Source organism: Heloderma suspectum, chromosome 3 (assembly GCF_057233095.1).
Source record: "Heloderma suspectum isolate Gila_16-S chromosome 3, 16-S_ref, whole genome shotgun sequence".
Lineage (NCBI taxonomy): Eukaryota > Metazoa > Chordata > Lepidosauria > Squamata > Helodermatidae > Heloderma > Heloderma suspectum.
The window spans coordinates 52,080,006-52,099,541 of NC_139460.1; the positions used below are offsets into that span (position 1 = coordinate 52,080,006).

The 19,536-nt window shown below is 47.0% G+C and overlaps 1 protein-coding gene and 1 long non-coding RNA gene across 2 annotated transcripts in view; one reads left to right on the forward strand and one right to left on the reverse strand.

Annotated features, from left to right (window-relative positions):
- The window catches only part of LOC146349682 (uncharacterized), a 455,574-nt gene extending 441,980 nt beyond the window's left edge, over positions 1 to 13,594 (forward strand). Inside the window, exons 2-3 of the long non-coding RNA XR_014789054.1 lie at positions 13,154 to 13,378; positions 13,481 to 13,594. This is a non-coding gene — a long non-coding RNA (uncharacterized LOC146349682). The remainder of the gene's footprint in view (positions 1 to 13,153; positions 13,379 to 13,480) is intronic.
- A 524-nt stretch (positions 13,595 to 14,118) lies between these two features.
- LOC146349686 (zinc finger BED domain-containing protein 4-like) lies at positions 14,119 to 18,780 on the reverse strand. Its single transcript, XM_084843274.1, has 2 exons — positions 18,386 to 18,780; positions 14,119 to 17,149 (listed from the first exon to the last, which is right to left on the reverse strand). The coding sequence occupies exons 1-2, from the start codon at positions 18,500 to 18,502 to the stop codon at positions 14,507 to 14,509; spliced, it is 2,760 nt and encodes a 919-aa protein (XP_084699400.1). The 5' UTR covers positions 18,503 to 18,780; the 3' UTR covers positions 14,119 to 14,506.
- Between the last annotated feature and the right edge of the window lie 756 nt (positions 18,781 to 19,536).

Sequence of the window (19,536 nt, forward strand, 5' to 3'; positions counted from 1 at the left end):
TAATAATGGGCTAAGGCAGGTGGCTCAGAGTTCTGTAACAAGGTAGCACTGCTACAGTATTGTAAGTTCCATTTCCCAAATAAGGTGTGCAGTACTGTACCAACCAAAGAGAAGTCTATTTTCCCAGTCATCTCCACTGTTAGGCAAAATAATAACATGAATGCAAGACTGATGCTACCATTTTTAAACAGACATAGTTGGAAGATACATTATCCCTCTATTTATCTTCCTTTCCCAGCCATTTTCTATTTTGTACACGTATCATTCATTCTCTGTTTCAAATACCTTGAACCTCAAAAAAACTTTATTGCTCTGTGAGGTCAGCAAAATGCTTGACAGCAAATTGTATTAGAATTATGGGATAGCTCTGACCCTTTAGGCTGAGATTTTTGTGAATGAAACAACAGTGAGTTAAACCCCACGCAAAGCCATCTATATCTCTGTAGTATATCATAAAAGCAAATATTGCTGTAAGGAGGAACCCCCCCCCCCCAACCACATAAGGAGTTTCTCAGCTGTGAAATTGAGTTACAGGAGGCTTTTGCTCTTGGCCACAGTGGCAATCATTTTCCTAGACTATTCCTTGTATTATGGGTGTTTACTATCCATACCAGTGTGGTGTAGTGGTTAGAGTGTTGGACTGGAACTCAGGAGATCCGGGTTCTAGTCCCCACTTAACCATGAAGCTCACTGGGTGATTTTGGGCCAGACACTGATTCCCAACCTAACCTACCTCACAGGGTTGTTGTGAGGATAAAAAGGAGAGGAGGAGGATCATGTACGCCACCTGGGACTCCTTAGAGGAAATGTGGGATGCAAATGTAATAAAAAAATAAATACCAGAGGCTAGCCACACAATCATAAGCCACTGTTAGTGAATCCACAGAACTAGCTCATAGAATTCCTAAGCAGCCCTTAGATGTAAGCAAGAGCATCACATACAGATCATGCTTCGCACGTCTGGCACAATGAATGCATTTTCATGCCAAGGACAGGGAGTTTATAAGCAAATGGTTCATAACGTACTGCCAACCTAGGACATTCCAAGGTGGTGGTGAAACCTCTCTGTTGGCATCATCCATTGCACCTGAAGGCGGCAGGCTAAAGGCCAAAGTAAACATTCCTCTGATCACACATAGCTGAGCTATGTGCAATTGTCTCCTCAACTCTCCTGCTAGTGCACATGGCCCTGATTCAGATCCAATGGAGATGTTTTTTTTCTTTTTTTAACACTCCCCCCCCCCCATCTCGAGGCATGGTGATGGAATTTTGGAATCGAAATGGGAGTGGGAGAGATTAAATCCTCCTCTTCTAAAATGCCACAGTCCTGATCCAAAGCAGAGCTGCATGCTTTTGCAGAAGAGTAAGGGAGACAATCACACATAGCATGATTAAAGGCACCTTGAGTTTGGCCCTAACTTAGGGGAAACAGAACAGGCTGTATGGCACACATCTCCCCGCCCAACGCCTTGCTGCCACCTCCCAGCATCCACCTGAGATGACTGTTTCACACTGCCTAATGATAGAGCCAGCCCTGCAAAGGCTTCTACTTGCATTTAAGGGAATTAACAGCAAGGCTGGGAATATGGAGGGCAGGGCCAGTGTGCACAGGGATGTCGGGCACAAGAAATGCATGCACTCCCTTGATCCTTTTAGCCCTCATGTATGCAGGTTGAAGGCTTGCATAAGGCCAAGCTGAACTGTGTTTATGAGCTTACTGGCAATAGAGATGGTGGAGAATTTGCAATGGATTCAAATGAGTTTGGATTTCTATGAATCTGACCCATGGATTCCGCAGTAGACCGGCCTTTTCCTAATCGTGTGGATTCCATAGACTCGTGGATTTTTTAAAAAACTTTTCTGGAATTGTATGCAAATTTAGTTGTACATAAGTTACTGGAAACTTTGCTAATGCATACACTTTTACCCCCCCCCCCCATGTTTTATGCATCTCTGATCTCTCTTCAGCCTGTGTAGCAAGCTTTTTGTGTGTGTGGTCTGCTCATTGACTGTATGCTGAGCTAACAAAAATATGCAAAACATTACATGCCGGCAAAAGTTCTGTAAATTGCAGCGGGCTTTTTGTGTACTTTTCTACAAGGGAAAAAAAAATCTGAATCCATCAATGAGTGGGTAATGGAGCAAAAGATGCCAGACCATCTGTAAAACACAGACAGAATGTACTTAACAAAAACCATACATCCCTAACTGGCATCCATACAAAATCCATACATCCTTGTTGTTCAGTCGTTCAGTCATGTCCAACTCTTCGTGACCCCATGGACCATAGCATGCCAGGCCTTCCTATCCCGCGCTCTCTCCCGGAGGGTGCTCAAGACCATATTCATTACATCAGTGATGCTATGTAGCCATCTCATCCTCTGCCATCCCCTTCTCCTTTGCCTTTAGTCTTTCCCAGCATCAGGGTCTTTTCCAGAGTTTTCTCTTCGCATTAGGTGGCCAAAATATTTGAGCTTCAGCTTCAGTATCTGTCCTTCCAATGAGCACTCAGGGTTGATTTCCTTTAGGATTGATTGATTTGACCTCCTTGCAGTCCAGGGAACTTGTAAGAGTCTTCTCCAGCACCACAGTTTGAAAGCATCAATTCTTCGGCGCTCAGCCTTCCTTATAGTCCAGCTCTCACAGCCATATGTTACTACTGGGAAAACCATAGCTTTGATTAGACGGACCTTTGTTGGCAAGGTGATGTCTCTGCTTCTTACTATGCTGTTTGCCATAGCTTTCCTCCCAAGGAGCAAGCGTCTTTTAATTTCATGGCTACAGTCACTGTCTGCGGTGATCTTGGAGCCCAAGAAAGTAAAATCTGTCACTGCTTCCATTTCTTCCCCTTCCATATGCCAGGAAGTGATGGGGCCAGATGCCATGATCTTCGTTTTTTTAATGTTGAGTTTCAAACCAGCTTTTGCACTCTCCTCTTTCACCCTCAACAAGAGGCTCTTTAGATCCTCTTCGCTTTCTGCCATTAGGGTGGTATCATCTGCGTATCTGAGGTTGTTGACAATTCTCCCGCCAATCTTAATTCCAACCTGGAATTCATCCAACCCGGCGTTTCTCATGATGTACTCTGCATATAAGTTAAATAAGCAGGGCGACAATATGCAGCCTTGTCGTACTCCTTTCCCAGTTTTGAATCAGTCGGTTGTTCCATGTCCAGTTCTTACTGTTGCTTCTTGACCCTCATACAGGTTTCTCAGGGGACAGGTAAGGTGGTCTGGTACTCCCATCTCTTTCAGAATTTTCCACAGTTTGTTGTGATCCACACAATTAAAGGCTTTAGCGTAGTCAATGAAGCAGAAATAGACATTTTTCTGGAATTCTCTTGCTTTCTCCATGATCCAGCGAAAGTTGGCGATTTGATCTCTAGTTCCTCTGCCTCTTCGAAACCCAGCTTGTACTTCCCCATACATCCTTCCTTCACCCTAAATCAAGCTAATATCCCCCCTCCCACTTTTCATAAAAAAGAAGAAGCAGAGAAGCTTTACTTTCACTCTCTGTGATGAATTATGAAGCTCCTGGTTGACTTTAGTGGGAAGTGCTCCCAGGGTTGTTTAGGATATCAGGGACGGATTTCACCTGAGAGCAATTCAGGGCTGGCAACAAAGGCCAGGTGCAAAAGGCTAGAGCTGGACTGGTGGAATGGAGCAGCAGAATCACACAGTACTGTTGATGCCTTTTCTTTTGAGGGCAAGTCCTGCAGTCATAAGCATATTGGACTCAGGGGAAATAGAGTTTTCAGGCACGGGACAGGGTGGAGAAGAAACCCAGGGAGTAAAACAAGCAAGCCCATGGTGAAGGGAAACAGCAACAGGCTGACCCTACCATTATGTGGGCTCATGTGCCTGCATTGGGCTGGGGAGCTGGAGGGACAGCAAATTGCTCCACTCCCTGCCTGCCCCAGAGAGGAAGACCCGCCACCGCTGCTGTCACCACTGCCGCCTCCACCAGTAGGTGCCCCAGAGAGCCCCACCAGCTGCTTTTCCAGCATTTACTGCAGTAAATTTTTTTCCAGCATTTACTGCAGTAAAAAAGCAGGCCAGTGGGGCTGTCCAGAACAGCTGCTGTCTGTCTGTTGCTCTCAGTGAGAGCCGCATAGTTGGAAGAAGTGGCTGTGCAGCTCCCACGAGAGCTCAGCTGCATCTTGCAAGATCCTGTGGGAGCCAGGCTGGGTCTTGTGAGAGCGGGGAGGCTGTTTCTTCTGGCCACACAGCACAGCAGCAAAGGTAAGGGGTTGGGGAATGGGGGCATGTGGCAGTGAGGCAGTGAGGTGGAGGGGCAGTGGCGCAAGCTGTCTCTTGATTCAGGCAGCAAGAGCGCTTGTGCCAGCCCTGCACCAGTTTCTCCTCACACAGATGGGATTAAAGAAGGGAAACTAATGTAAATCCCTCCATAAAGGCGATGTGCCCAGGAAGATAGCAATAAAACATTTGCTGCAAAAACTTTATAAACTGATGCTACAAGAGACTAAAGTGTGGAATCAATACATTTTTATTTGCTGTGGTGCAACTCATAAGGTAAGGTAAAGGTGTCCCCAGCCAGTCATGTCTGACTCTGGAGGGTGGTGCTCATCTCTATTTCTAAGCCGAAGAGAGCCAGTGCTGTCCGAAGATGCTTCCGTGGTCATGTGGTCGGCATGACTGAACACCGAGGTGCGTGGAACGCTGTTACCTTTCCCGCCGAAGCAGTACCTATTTATTTACTTGCAATTTCTTGCTTTCGAACTGCTAGGTTGGCAGGAGCTGGGACTGAAGACAGGGGCTCACTCTGTCACGCAGCACTTGGGTCTCAAACTGCTCTCCTGCCGACCTTCCGGTCTGCAGTTCAGCGTCTTAACCACTAAGCCACCACAGCCGGTGCAACTCATACTACAACTTAACTCAAGAAGTTACTGTTCCTCTAGTTTTCATTTTTCTGCTTATGTTCCCCAAAACTGCTCCTCTCTGTGCCCTGATTCATAGAGCATTTCTACACTCATAACAGGCTAGGATTTTCTGTGCTGTTGTACATAGCCCCAGGGATATAGCTTGGCCAGTCCTGATGATGATCTTTTGATTAAAAGTCAATAGGGAACCTTCACAACAAGGGGATTCAAGCCTGGATAGATGCTTTTGTTTTGTCCTCTTTGCTGCCAGCCAGCAAACATGGAATTGCATTTTTGTCACCATATTTATTTGTTAAAATATTTCTAATATTGATTGTGGGATGCAATTAAGAAAAACAATTTAACATACAGTCATAAAACCACAGCAAATCCCCACCATCCCACATAATGCGAGCAACAGAAAGTCAAACAAGCTACGATTATGGAGTCCCAAAGCTTGGGTGAAGAGCCAGGTCTGGAGTTGGCACTGAAATGAAGCCAGAGTCAGTGCCATACAGGTGTCCGAGGCGGAGGCACTCCAAAGCCAGGGTGCCACAGCCAAGAACGCCCTCGCTTGAGGCTCCACATAATGTACTGCACCCAGTGGGGGAAAGCAGAAGAGACCCCGCCTCCCCTGGACAGATATATACGGGGAGAGGCGCACTACGAACACAGTGGCTCCAAGTCATTTAGGGTTTTAAATGTCTTCATTAACACCTTGGACTCAGACCAGAAGCATATTGGCAGCTGAAGCTGTTCCTTTTAAAAACAATGTTGTTCATGTGATGATGTTGGGAACATATGATGTTCCCAACATTAATCTAGCCACTGCATAGGTGTTTCTATGGAAAGAACTGTAAAATGCTTTGTAGCACAAATATTTCTTCCTAACGTTATTGCCAATTATTTAAAAAGTGTCTGCGTGCATTTTGATATTTAGGTTAAGTCAACTGTCCAAGTGATAATATCAGGTAGCATGTAGGTAAATCAAAAGTGCTATTTGGAGAAAGATATCTTCTAGGTGACAGTCCCGTTGTTCTTTATAACAATAAACTATCACCAGATAATTGAGAGTCAATACTGCTTTCATGAAAAGCTATTGATGTTTTCTGGAAATAGCTCCTCTTCATCTCCCCCACCCCCTAGTCTGGAGAGTTTCCTTTTATTTTCTGAGCTCCACTGGTGATTGATTCTTGGAACTCGAGAGTGACATTTGAATAGTCTCCGCTTCTCTGACCTATTTCCCATAATTGCCTGATAAGGTATACCACAATGGTTTCTGCTTCAGAACAGCTCAGCTATATCTGAAAAAGGGTGGGTTCTTTTTTTTCCTCCCCACTCTTTTTTTGACAAGAGGACTTTAATCTTTCTCTCCCTGTTGGCAGCTGTGTTTTACTTAAATGTGCAAAGGAAAAAGTTGCTTAGTTACAACAACCCGATCAGAACAACACTTACTCAGGAGTAAGTCCAACTGATTTAAATAGGACTTGCTTCCAAATAAATTTCTTTGGATTATAGCCTTCAGTATTTGAAATATACAGGAACTGAAATGGTAGCTTTTCTTTGGCTAGACGTTATTAATATTAATAAGCTAATCTTCATACAATGGGTGAAAGGCCCATGCCTTGTGGAATTCCGCTCATGCAATATAACTTTTTCTTCCTCTCCTCCCCCTGCAGCCCACCCAAATTTGCTCTGCGAAATCTCCCATCCATCCAGAGCAGATTATGGGGGGGGGGGTGGAGGGGGGAGGAGAAATCACCCCTCCCCATTTCACTGACAGAAGTCATTCCATCCATGAGAGGGTCTAAAATGGATATAACGCAGTATCATCACTCATTTATTTAAAGCATAAGCCAAAAGCCCCAGTGCAGCAAGGCACATAAAATAGTAGCTAAAGGCCTGTCAAGTTTGATTGGCAGTATAGGAAGAAGGTTGGCCTTTTTCTCCACAAACCTGGAGCTGCTTTCAGAAGGCATAGCATCCCTATCCTCTCACCATCTTTTTGGATGGGGAGGAATAAGCTGAAGCTGAACTCTGACAAAACTGAGGTACTTTTGGTGGGAGAGAAGAGGAGATTGGGGGATGTTGACCTGGTGTTGAATGGGGTACAGTTACCCTTGAAAGACCTGGTCCTCAGCCTGGGGGTCATTTTAGACTGCCAGCTGTCCATGGAGGCTCAGGTGTCAGTTGTGAGCTGGACAGCGCTGTACCAACTCCATCTGATACGGCGGCTGTGCCCCTACCTTCCCGACCATCTGCTCCCATTGGTAGTACATGCCCTGGTCTCCTCTCATCTAGACTACTGTCATGCACCCTACGTGGGGTTATCCTTGAAGACAGTTCGGAAGCTGCAGCTGGTGCAGAATGCAGCGGCTCGCCTGATTAAAGGCAGCTGCTGGCATGATCACATCACTCCAGTGCTGAAGGAGTTGTGCTGGCTATCAGTTGTTTTCCGGGCCAAATACAAGGTGTTGTTTTTGATCTTTAAAGCCCTATATATTTATGGCCCAGCCATCTCAAGGAGTGCCTCCAGCAATACCAGACAGGCCACTCAACAAGATCAGCCTTGGATGGCCTTCTCTCTGTCCCATCAGCCAGGACAGCTAGGCTGGTGAGGACGAGGGAGAGGGCCTTCTCTGTGGTGGCCCCCACTCTGTGGAACTCCCTCCCTAGGGAGCTCTGCCATGCCCCCTCTTTAAGGAGCTTCTGCCACATATTGAAAATGTGGTTGTTCAGGCAGGCATTTGGGGTGGGTTAGGGAAATTTTAGAAAATGATGTTTTAATGTGAAATTTTATTGTTTTTAAACTTTTTGTATTATTGTACATCGCCCAGAGTGGCCGGATGATCAGCCAGATGGGTGATTAAGAAATTTAATAAAATAAATAAATAATTTTGAATAGTGACAGTCTTTAAATTAAACTGGTTTTATTCCAAGTACAAATTAACCAGTCTAAGGGTTACAATCCTTTGAATGTTTAGACAGAAAAAAGTCCTACAACATCCAGCATTCCCCAGCAAGGGGACTGTTGGGAGTTGTAGGATCTTTTTCTGTCTAAACATGCATAGGATTGTGCTGCAAGCCTCTCATTTGCTGGCTAGGACTGGCTGGAGGCTGTTTCAGTATGGTGACAGGACAGTTTCCCTTCTCTACATATCTCCTTTCAAATAGATGATTTACAACTATTTCATGTAATTAAGAAAAATACCACTCAATTGTAACATGAAGCATACAGCTACATACACAAATTAACACTGTCCAATTAGGCTGCAGTCTTAAACACATTTACATGGGAGTAAATTGCATTGAACTCAATGGGGTGACTTCTGACTAAACCCATATAAGAGTGCACCTTTAAGATTTCTGTGTGGAGCTCTTTGCAGGCTGTTTCACCCATGTGCTTTCAGTCTCTGCATTGGCTGATTTTTTGTTGTTTACTGCTGGAAGATTTATAGCATAATCAATATTTCTCTCTTGACACCTTCCTAGTCATTCATTCTTGAACCTACATTTACCCGTTTTCCTCTTTTCAGGAACATTCTGGAATCTGTCTCCTATTGCATCTAAATATATAGCCCTCAGGCATTATCACTTCATATGAACATCGATCAGCTTCTCTCTATCTACTTGTACTGTCACCAGCATACATTGACATGTTATGAACAGATTTTAATTTAAAGGTGTGTCACAAAATCTCTCCCCCAATTTCAGGGGGCCATTCACCCCCCACGAAAATGGTAGTGGGAGTTTTGGCTGTTTTTTGGGGGGGGGGATTGCTGAGGAATTTGGAGGAGAGGGTTGGCTTGGCCCACGTTACATTTATAAATAAGGTGTGGCCAAGGTGTTTTTTTTTTTTTTTACACACACACACACACACACACACACACGGCATTGTGTCTGCTCCGAACATCCACAAGGTTCTTCAGCAGCCTCCTGGCTGTGTTTCTGAGTCCAGAATGCCCATGACCAGAACATTGCATAATGTTCTTCTCATGGGCATTCTAGACCTCACAGTTTTTCAGAGCAACCATTGGTGCGTGTGAGTGTCTCTCTCTGTGTGAAAAAAGAACAAAATTAAGCATCTTTGCCATCTCATCTATAAAACTAAGGTAAGCCAAGCCACCACCATCTGCATTTCACAAACATTTCTCCTGCTCCCTACCTTTGAGAGTACTTTGTCCCCATCCCATGAATTGCCAAGAAAAGCTGGATGCCAATCTGTGCGCCCACCGTAGTACCAAACAGTTGACACCTGCTTGGCATCAGTTTGAAGGGGCCTATGTGAGTACAGATTTCTTTCTTTCTTTCTTTCTTTCTTTCTTTCTTTCTTTCATATCCCACCTTTCTTTCAAAATATGGTGCTCAAGGCAGCTAACATTAAAATCCAGTTTAAAAATGAAATCTTAATTAAAACATAACATAAAAATAAATAGATTAAAAACACAATTAATAATACAATAAATCAATAGTACCAGCCAATTAAAACCTTTCAGCAACAGGCCAGCTTATATACCAAAGGCCTGCCAGAATAAAAAAAAATCTTAGCCCTGCTGGTAGTAGAAGGACAACAAAGAGGGAGCCAACTGAGCTTCCCTCAGCAGGGAGTTTCAGAGCCTGGGAGCAGCCACTGAGAAGGCCCTCTCTCACATCCCCACCAAATGGTCCTCTAATGGTGGCAGTACCTGGAGATGTATACCCAGAGGGTTCCTTCCAAATATATATCTATACAGCAATGGAGGCTGGTGGCGCTGATGTCAGTGGGTGGTGAATCCGCTCTGGGTTTCAGTCAGAACTCTAAAGGAGCTCTCCGAGGTGCTTTGCACCTTGGATAGCTTCTTTAGAACATAAGAATAGCCATGCTGGATCAGACCAAGGGTCCATCTAGTCCAGCATTCTGTTCACTCAGTGGCCAATCAGCTGTCAACCAGGAACCCACAAGCAGGGCATGAGCACAACAGCACCCTCCTGCCCATATTCCCCAGCAACTTGTGCACACAGACTCACTGCCTCTGGTACTGGAGGTAGCACATAGCCATCAGGATTAGTAGCCATTGATAGCCTTTTCCTCCAGGAATTTGTCCAACCCCCTTTTAAAGCCATCCAAATTGGTGGCCATCACTTACATCTTGTGGTAGTCAATTCCATAGTTTAACTGTGTGCTGTGTGAAGAAGAATTTCCTTTTATCGCTCCTGAATCTCCCACTAATCAGCTTCATGGGATGACGACCCCATTGGGTTCTAGTATTATGAGAGAGGGAGAAACATGTTTCCCTATCCACATTCTCCACACAATGCATAATTTTGTAGACCTCTATCATGTCTCCCCTTATCCTCTTTTTTTCCATGCTAAACAATAGCAGCTGTTGTAACCTTCTCTCATAGGGGAGATGCTCCAGTCCCTTGATCATTTTAGTTGCCCCTTTCTGCCTTTTTCCAGCTCTACAATATCTTTTTTTAGGTGTGGTGACCAGAACTGGACACAGTATTCCAAGTGTGGCCACAGCATAGATTTGTATAGGGGCATAATGACATTGGCAGTTTTATTCTCAATTCCTTTTCTAATTATGCCTAACATAGGGTTTGCCTTCTTTTACAGTGGCCACACACTGGGTTGACATCTTCATTGAGCTGTCCACCACAACCCCAAGATCTCTTTCCTGGTCGGTCACCACTAGGGATGTATGAAAGTCACTTACCCGGTCTGGCAGCTTTTTTCGTGGTGGGGGGGAGGCGCTTCGCTTCTCCCCCCGAAGTTCAGGCGAAGGGGGGGAGGCTTCCCGCCTCACCCGGCCGAATTCGCCCGGCCGAAATTCAGGCTGGGGGGGAGGCTTCCCGCCTCGCCGGGCCGCGAACTACGAAGGGGGGGGGGAAGACCATGTGGCCGTGATAGGCTACGTAAATTACGTTACGTACGTAGCCTATCATGGGTGACTTTGGGAAAAAAAAAGCGTGTACGCAAATGGCGGCGCCCATGGGGCGCCGCCATTTGCGTTCCTTATTTGACCCCTGTAGTCTCCGTAAATCTTTACATAGACCACGGTGAAAATAAGGACAACTTTATTTGCGTTGCCCTTATTTGACCCCCGTAGTCTCCGTAAATCTTTACGTAGACCACGGCGAAAATAAGGACAACTTTATTGGCGTTGCCCTTATTTGACCCCCGTAGTCTCCGTAAATCTTTACGTAGACCATGGCGAAAATAAGGACAACGCTATTTGCGTTGCCCTTATTTGACCCCCGTAGTCTCCGTAAATCTTTACGTAAACCACAGCGAAAATTAGGACAACTTATTGTAAAATATTGTAATTGTAAATATTACGTTGTGATTTCCTCCGTAGGGGGGAATCCCCCCATTGCTTCCGCTGTACTTTCAGAAGGTGGATTGCCTTGGCCAGAACTTTTCCACTATTCTCGTAATTATTTACGTATTTTTCGTTGCTGCCCGAAATATGTTTCCCACTTTCCCACCTTCTGTGCGCTCCCCCGCTGTCTTCTTTTCTCGGACAGGGACAGGGACAGGGATTTTATTAATTTCTGTGTATTTGTGCTTAATGATCCTCACGTTTACTGGTCTTGTTGTTAACCTAACCGCCTCACACAGTCACAATAAAAAAAAAACTCTGCAGCTCTGCAAAGCTGCAGCTCTGCTTCCGCAAAATCTGTCGTCAACTTCCTGATAACTTCCTGAATGTCGTCTGCATTTGCGCTTGCGTCTGCGTGGGGATTTGTGGGTGGAGTTCTGTCGTGGTAGTGGTGGTGTGTTAGTGGTGGTGCTTGCTTATTATTGGATTTCCTCTATTGTTTGTTCATTGTTGTGGTTTTGTCTGGTCTGTGTGTGTGTGTGTAGTTGTGCATTGTGGTGTTTTTGTATGGTTTGGTCTGTGTGTGTGTAGTTAAGTGGTGGTTGTGCACGTGGCTGTCTTGGTGTGTGTGTTTGTTTGTGTGCAAATTGAAAAATGGCTGCACCAGTGCGTGGCAGGAGGTGGGACCACGAGGAGACCAAGGCCCTCCTCAGCAACATTAAGCGCAATGAGGCGGTGGCAGTGCTGTTTGGCAGCTCCTCCTGCCGCAATGAACTTTATTGGGCCCAGATAAAGAGGAGGATGGAGCGAGCAGGCCACTATCGCACAGTTGGACAATTGAGGTCCAAATGGAAGGCGCTCAAGCAGTCCTTCGTCAGAGAGGGGATTGCTGCTGCCGAGCGGAGGGCACCGCTGTCCAACCCCCCCGCCTACTACTGGCGCATCCGCAGAGTGTGGGTCCAAGCAGGCCAGCCCCCATTTTTGCAGAGGTATATGCCTGGTAAGTTATAGTTATCCCATCATCAAGCTCAACTAAATATGAAGACAAGGATGTGTACCGAAAATGAAGCTATCTCTTTGTGGTCTCTCTCATGGAGAAACAAACAAATCCTGACATTTTTAGCCTGCAATCCTATGCTTGCTGAACTTGGACAGAAAAAGGTCCCATCATCTTCCAGCCACTTTGGCTGGTTGAAGAAGGGATGCTGGGAACTGCGTTGTTTTTCCCTGTACAACCACATGCATAGGATTATGCGGGCCTGGCTACTACAACTCATATTACACACTGACACACTGTCCATTTCCAGGGAAATGCTGCTGCTGCCGGTCTCTGCAGTGCACACAGGGGGACTGGCACCAGCCCAGCAGTAACAGGGCCAGCCTCTTGGTGTCGTCTTCCTTCTTCATGTAGTGATTGCTGAATTTTTGCACCCCACCCACCCCACTTTCTACCAAGACATTGGCACTCCAGTCAACTCATGAGCAAGTGTTCATCTGAGACCTTGGAGATCTGGGTATAGTCCACTCAGCCATGGAAGCTCGCTGGGTGACTTTGGCCCAGTCAGAAAGCCCCAGCCTACCTCAGTGTTGTTGTTGTGAGCATTAAATGGAGAGGAAGAGACTAATGTGAGCCGCCTTGGGTTCCTTGCGCTAGGAAAAAAGGTGGCATTTATGCAATGCATCACTAGAATGAACAGATACCATGGCATTGCAAATGTAGAAGTGGGGTGACTAGAAGTGCAATCCTGTGCATGTTTACAGAAGTCCAACAGTCCCCATCACACCAAAACTGTCAGTACTGTATAATCTGCCTCCCTAATTATCCCCTCATCATTAGACCTTGTGGTGGGAGGACAGAATCAGTGGTCCTTATGGTAGTGGGGATGGTGACAGACAGATCAGTGACTGTGGTTTTGTTCACTCACCACATATATAAAGGCATTCATTCTGTTACTGTGACATCCCACAGCTGCGCATCGTGCCTTGCTGGTGGAGGAGGCACTGAGGGCCATGGAGAGGGAGAGGACAGAGGAGGAGGAGGAGGAGGAAGAGGAGGAGGAGGAGGAAGAGGAAGAGCCAGCAGCAAGAGGAGCAGCATCTGTGGAGGAAGGCCACCCTTCTTCCACAGATGAAGCCCCTCCTCTTGTGATCCTGACGCGTCTGATAAGAGACGTCCGGATGCTCAGGAGGACCTGTAAGTAGTACTACAGAATGGCACCTGACCTGAGCTAACAACTCTGCCTGCAAGATGCATATTACCATTGTGCTTTATTCTTCTCTTTCTTTCTACACACAGGTGACGACCTTCGAAGGAGGGTGGAGGCCCTGGAGCGGGAAAGCCATCCTCTTCCTACGAGCTGAGGCCTGCAGCCACAGCCAGCCAGCCCAACATTGTTTTTGAATTGTTGAATTGTTTCTGTGTTTTGTCTTGATCTGTTCTGTTTGTATATAAAGTTCTTTCTAAAAAATAGGTTACAATACCTTGGTTCAAGTCCACAGATATAATTTCTTAAATCTAGATCATTGTACACAATGATCTCTGTGTTTGCTTACTGTTAACCGCAACAAGAATGGCTCCCCAGAATCCCAGCCAAACAAGAACAGCTTCCCTCATAGGGAGATGGACAGTCCGCATCCCTGATGTTATGAATGAGTGCATTCAAGACGAAGCTGGACAGCCATCTGCCAGGGATGCTCTGACTTGGACACCTGCATTGAGCAGGGGGTTGGACTCGATGGCTTTGTAGGCCCCTTCCAACCCCATGATTCTGTGGCTGTACGATTCTATGAAGTATGCTTTGTTTTACGTGTAGGTGCATATCACATACATGTAAACTGGACGCATACCAGAGGGATCTTTTCACATAGAGCTCTCGGTCCTTAGGAAAACCCAAAAGCTGAGGGAGTCCAGGGAGAGACCACAACAAGGTCTTTGAAAGCAATTCCGTGATTTATGAAAGAATTTTAAATGAATTAAAAGCATACATCAACATCAAGAGAAATAGAACTATACATACATTTGGGGAATCAGAATCAAACTAACATTCAGAGGGGTAAAGATACACATATACAGTCGATAGCGGAGTACATCCGCATAGAGAACTCTGTGTGTGTGTGTGTGTGTAGTAGGGATGTACGCTGTTGCATAGTCCGCCACACACAGTCGGGTAGCGCAACTGGATTCTGCATGTGAGGTATTATTAAGCTCCGCCACATATCGCCAGTGCTTTGGGCTCTGCCCAGGCCAGACAGGGACTGCAGGTTTGGACAAAGTTCTGAGGGACACCTCAGTGTGACCACTCACAAGTTGTATCATTCTGCCTCATTGTCCCTCAGAACTCTGGCTCACATTAGCAGCAGTGTCATCATCCCAGGGTTCCTCCTTGTCACTCGATGACTGCTCTACTCTGCTGCTGACAGCTGGGGGGAGGTGCTCCTTGGGAATCCATCCCCTGTTGGAGCGTGTGAAGGCGAGGGTGGAGACATGTTGTGGCGTGAGTCTGCTTCGGTGGGCGGTGACAATGTTGCCTGTGGTGGAGAAAAGCCTTTCAGAGGCCACACTCGAGGGAGGGCAAGATAGATGCCAAATGGCGACTTTGGTCAGATGTGGCCAAATGCCACGTTTTGTATCCCAGTATAGGAGAGGATCACTCTCTGGGCTGATCTGTGTTCCCGAGAAACTCTCTCTTGAATAACCTTCAAGTTCCCAGACAGCCACATCATAGGCTGATGCTTTCCTGGCTGCTTTGGCACATTCCCCCCGCCTGCGCCCACTTACACCAAGCTCCACTGCCATTGAGGAGTAAAAGCTGAACTTGAGACAAGATGCCCCTGTGTCTGACTCTGTTGGTGGTGCAGCTGCTGTGGCGTCATCATTGCCCCTCCTGCTGGTGATGGTGCTACTGCTGCAGATATTGTCTTCAGGGGAGGTAGCAGTCCTACTAGCCTCACCCAGCTCCTTCTCATCCAGCACATCTCTCTGGAAGCACTCCATGACTTCCTCAGTCAAATTTTTTTTTAAACTTTGGAAGTCAGGGTTGTCGTTTGGAGGCTCCGCACTTGTTGAGCTATCCCTGAACCGTGGTTCAAGGAACGCAGCAGCAACGTATTTCATGTCCCCCCTGATTGAAGTTATGTGTTTGTTGGTGCCCAGCTCCTGAAGAAGGAATTCTGCAAGCCTAACTACAGGATTGGGGAATAATTCCCTGCCTCCAGCACTGGTGCGCTCACAAATCTCAGAATGGCGTTTTCTCAGCACCCCCTCTATGATCCTTAGCACAGGTAGCACTTGGCCCAGTGTGGCATAGTCTGCACTCAGTACCGCTGTGCATTCATCGAAAATTTTTAAAATGTCCTCCAGGTCTTGCATCCAGAGCCACTGATGTGGTGTGACAAAAAATTTGGAGTGGTGTTGCTTCTCAGTGATGTAGTCATTTATAGCTGGTCTCTGCTCACAGAGTCTCTGAAGCATATGCAATGTGCTGTTCCAGCGTGTGGACACATCCAAAATGAATTTGTGTTCTGGAAGGCCACGGCTACGTTGGATGGCGCCGATTGCCTCCATTGCTGAGCAGGACTGCCGGAAGTGGGTGCAAATGGATCGGGCCACCTTAAGTAGCTTGCCAATTTTGGGGGAGGCGTTGCTCAATCCAGAACGCACCACAAGGTTCAAGCAGTGTGCAACGCACGGAACGTGGTTTAGCCATGCAATGCAGGCTGCTTTTAGGTAGTTTGAGGCATTGTCTGTTGCTACACAGCCCACTGTAAGATTTAAGGGGGCCAACCAGGACTGAACAACACCACTGATGCTGCTGCTGACGTTTTCCGCTGTGTGTGTCCCAGAGAGCATTGTGAGGTACAATGTCGCTGTTCTACGACTCAGTCGGCTGCTCGCACTGATGGATACCCAGTGCGCGGTGACACACAGATAAGACTTTGTTTGGTTACTTGTCCATGTGTCACTCGTTAAATGTACACTTCCTCCAACTGCACATTTCAAATCCTGTTGGAGCACCCATCTGATTGCAGAAGCCAGGGCTGGAATGGCTACGCCACTAATGTAGTGACGAGAGGGGACATCCCACCGAGGGCAGATGCTCTTAAGTAAGGTCAAAAAGTCTTCATCTTCCACCAGGGAGAAGGGAAGCACATGTGCTGCAATGGCCACTGTCAGGAGGTGATTCCACAGTCGTGCCTGGGCGCTGTCAGAGGGTAATTTCTGTGTCAGCGCAAGGCATTTCTCCAGTGAGACCTGCCTCTTAGCAAAGCTGCCTTCTGTGCCCTTCCCACCCAGACCACTTTGCGTGAGGTCTTTGGAAGATGAGGCAAAGGTGGTACTGTTCTTTTTGGATGGTTGTGGCTTCCCGTCGCTATCTTTGGGCACAAGAAGCGGATGATGCACCTCCATGTGTTGCCTCATGGCAGACGTGCCCACTCGTGGACAGCCCCCTTCTTTTCCTAGCTGCACACGGCTTCGACAAATATTGCACATCATGACATAGCGGTCGTTCTCTGCATATTTGAAGAAGCGCCACACATAGGAGCTCACCCTGCCACCACCATTTCTTCTTTGGGGAAGGGGGCCTTCGGTTCCAGATGAGGTGGCATCTGGAGCTGCATGTTTCCACTCATCTGTGGATGGTGTTGTTGATGGTGTTGTTGATGGTGCTGACCAGTGCTTGGCAGGGGACGTTTGTTCCTGAGGTTTGGGATTGGTCCCGCAGAACGCAGAAGGGTGGAAGTGGAGAACAGAGTCAGACCCAGTCTCAGCAGGGACATCATTGATATAGAAGAGCTCCTCATCATCTTCGCTGTCCGGAGCACTGATGACGCTAAGTCCTCTGGCATTTTTTTTCAAAATCACCTGAGCCGCCGCCCACAAGGTGATCATCAGCAGGCAGCTGTGGACCTGGTTCACCTGTCCCACTTCCGCTGTCGGATGCAGGGAGGACGGTTGTGGGCGTCTCTGTAAAGATTCAAAATACATAGAAGCAGAGTTTCATGAGAAATGCGACTTTTACACATGAGTAATAGCCAAGCAAATAAAACTGTGTTGTTGTAGCAATCTATGAAACATAGCTTGGAGGACTCGCAATCAATCCACATGACACAAGGTGCAGTTGTAAGCTACCCCTGCACTACCGAGCACTGAGAAAACACATTAGGTGCAAAAAAAAGGTACTGTACAGACTGGGAAACTCAACAAGAGTTATCTAAACGTGTCCTCACTGGTGAAAACATGAAAAGCATGGGGGAGGAGATATCTGCCTACCTTGCAAGGTCCACTCCTTTCATCAGCTCTATTATACCATTGTGTGGGACTCATCCCCCACAGGGCTGGCCCAACGCGTTTTGCTTCCTGAGGCAAAGGGTAAAATGGCACCCCTCCATCCTACATAGGGTGATAGCTGAATCTTACTTGAACAGTGACAATGGGAAAGCCTCTTCCACCACACCAGAGGACAACAAGCTGGCTGAGGAGCTGCAAGGCTCCCTAACGATAGGGCTGGTCCTGACCTGAGCACATACTTGGCGAATCCCACTGCCTTTTTCAAGGGTGCATTTGTGGTCCCCCAGGAGCAGTGACTGATTAGTCAGGCCCTCTTTTTGTAGTAGCCATATCGGGGGTCAGACTAAAGGGACTAAATAAGTCTCTGACTCAGATTTCTGCAACATTTTAAAAACCATCCTCGGAAATGTAATTGCTTAATCAATTCACATTGCAGCTCCAGTTAAAAGAGATCAAGCCCAAACAAGACAGCAAACTATGATGAATGGCTTTGGAAACAAGCGAGCACAAAACACTGAAGTGTTTTCCCACCGAAAAGGTGTATCGTTTGAGAAAGTATTGCAGTTCTTTTAAAGACTTGGGGTTTTCTTTCGTACTGGAGCACCATGTAACATTTAAATAATATGAAATATGTTCACAGCAATGAATATGAATGAATGTAAAACAGTCGTGTATGTTTTGTTGTGTTGAAGAAGAAGATCCCTTCCCCAAATGCTCCCCTCCAAAGGTTTTGGACTTCAACTCCCATCAGGCCAAGCCGGCATGACCAATGGTCAATAATGCTGGGAGTTGTAGCCCAAAACATCTGGAAGGCTGCAGGTTGCAGAAGGCTAATGTAGGGACTATTCAAATATTCAAAGACATTTGTTTGTATCCAGATATTCACAAGCACCTGTGGTGACAGAGTCTTACCAGATTCATCCTTTGGAATGAGGTAGATATCTTGACTTTCATCCCGCCGCTGCAGAGTCTCCTTGGGAACATTTTCGTCCACTTTGGGTTTGGAGACACTGCCCTTCCGCTCACCATCCAAGAACTTTCTTCCTCTTCCTCTGGAGTTGTGGCCGGTTGTGCCTGTGTCACTTTCTGTAGCGGAAATTGGTGGTGTGCGCTGCTTACGGGTGTGGGGTGGGCTGGGGCTGGGGCCGCTGTCGCTGCTGGTCACACCTTGGGCTTCCTCCACTTCCATCTCATTATTAAAATACCGCTGAAATGCAACCTCAGCGGTGTACGTTCTTGCCGGGCGTCCACGCCTCTTTTGAGTGCCGGATTGACCACGGGTTCCTCTTTTCTCCATGTTCATGTCTCTGGGCAGAAGGAGACATAAATGCATGTGGCAAAGCTGAAATCATGTGAACAGCCTAATCGCAGATATAGTACAGTGTAGAAGTAGTTACCCTCCAATCCAGCCATTCAGTGCTAACTAAACAGGGGCATATTGTACAGCAGACTAGGCTGAAAAGCCCAGGATGGAGGATGTGGCCCATCCATGCCCAGGAGGATGGGGGATGGATGGAGGCCTTCCAGCTCCCCCCTCCCCCCGCTCCAGAAAGAAATACATAGGCAGGCAGGCACATGGGTGAATCCTTGAAAGCCCAGGAGGATGGGGGATGGAATCCTTCCAGCTCCCCCCTCCCCAGAAAGAAATACATAGGCAGGCAGGCACATGGGTGAATCCTGGGAAGCCCAGGAGGATGGGAGATGGATGGAGGCCTTCCAGTTCCCCCCTCCCCCCGCCCCAGAAAGAAATACATAGGCAGGCAGGCACATGGGTGAATCCTGGGAAGCCCAGGAGGATGGGGGATGGAGTCCTTGCAGGATGCCTTCCCCCCCAGTTCCCCCTGCTCCTCCATCTAACCCCAAAATCACTAAGCGTAAGGGCACATTCAGGTAAAGCAAACATACCTTCACTGTAATAAAGAAAAAAGAAAAAAGGTTGGACTGCAGTGCCGTAGAACGCGGGGATGCAGAGAAAGAAAGTTGCAGCAGCTGGGACAGAGCAGCAGCGGCGCCTGTTCTAGTCTGTCTCTGGACTCTGGAGTCTAGCTTGGAGCAAGTGAGGC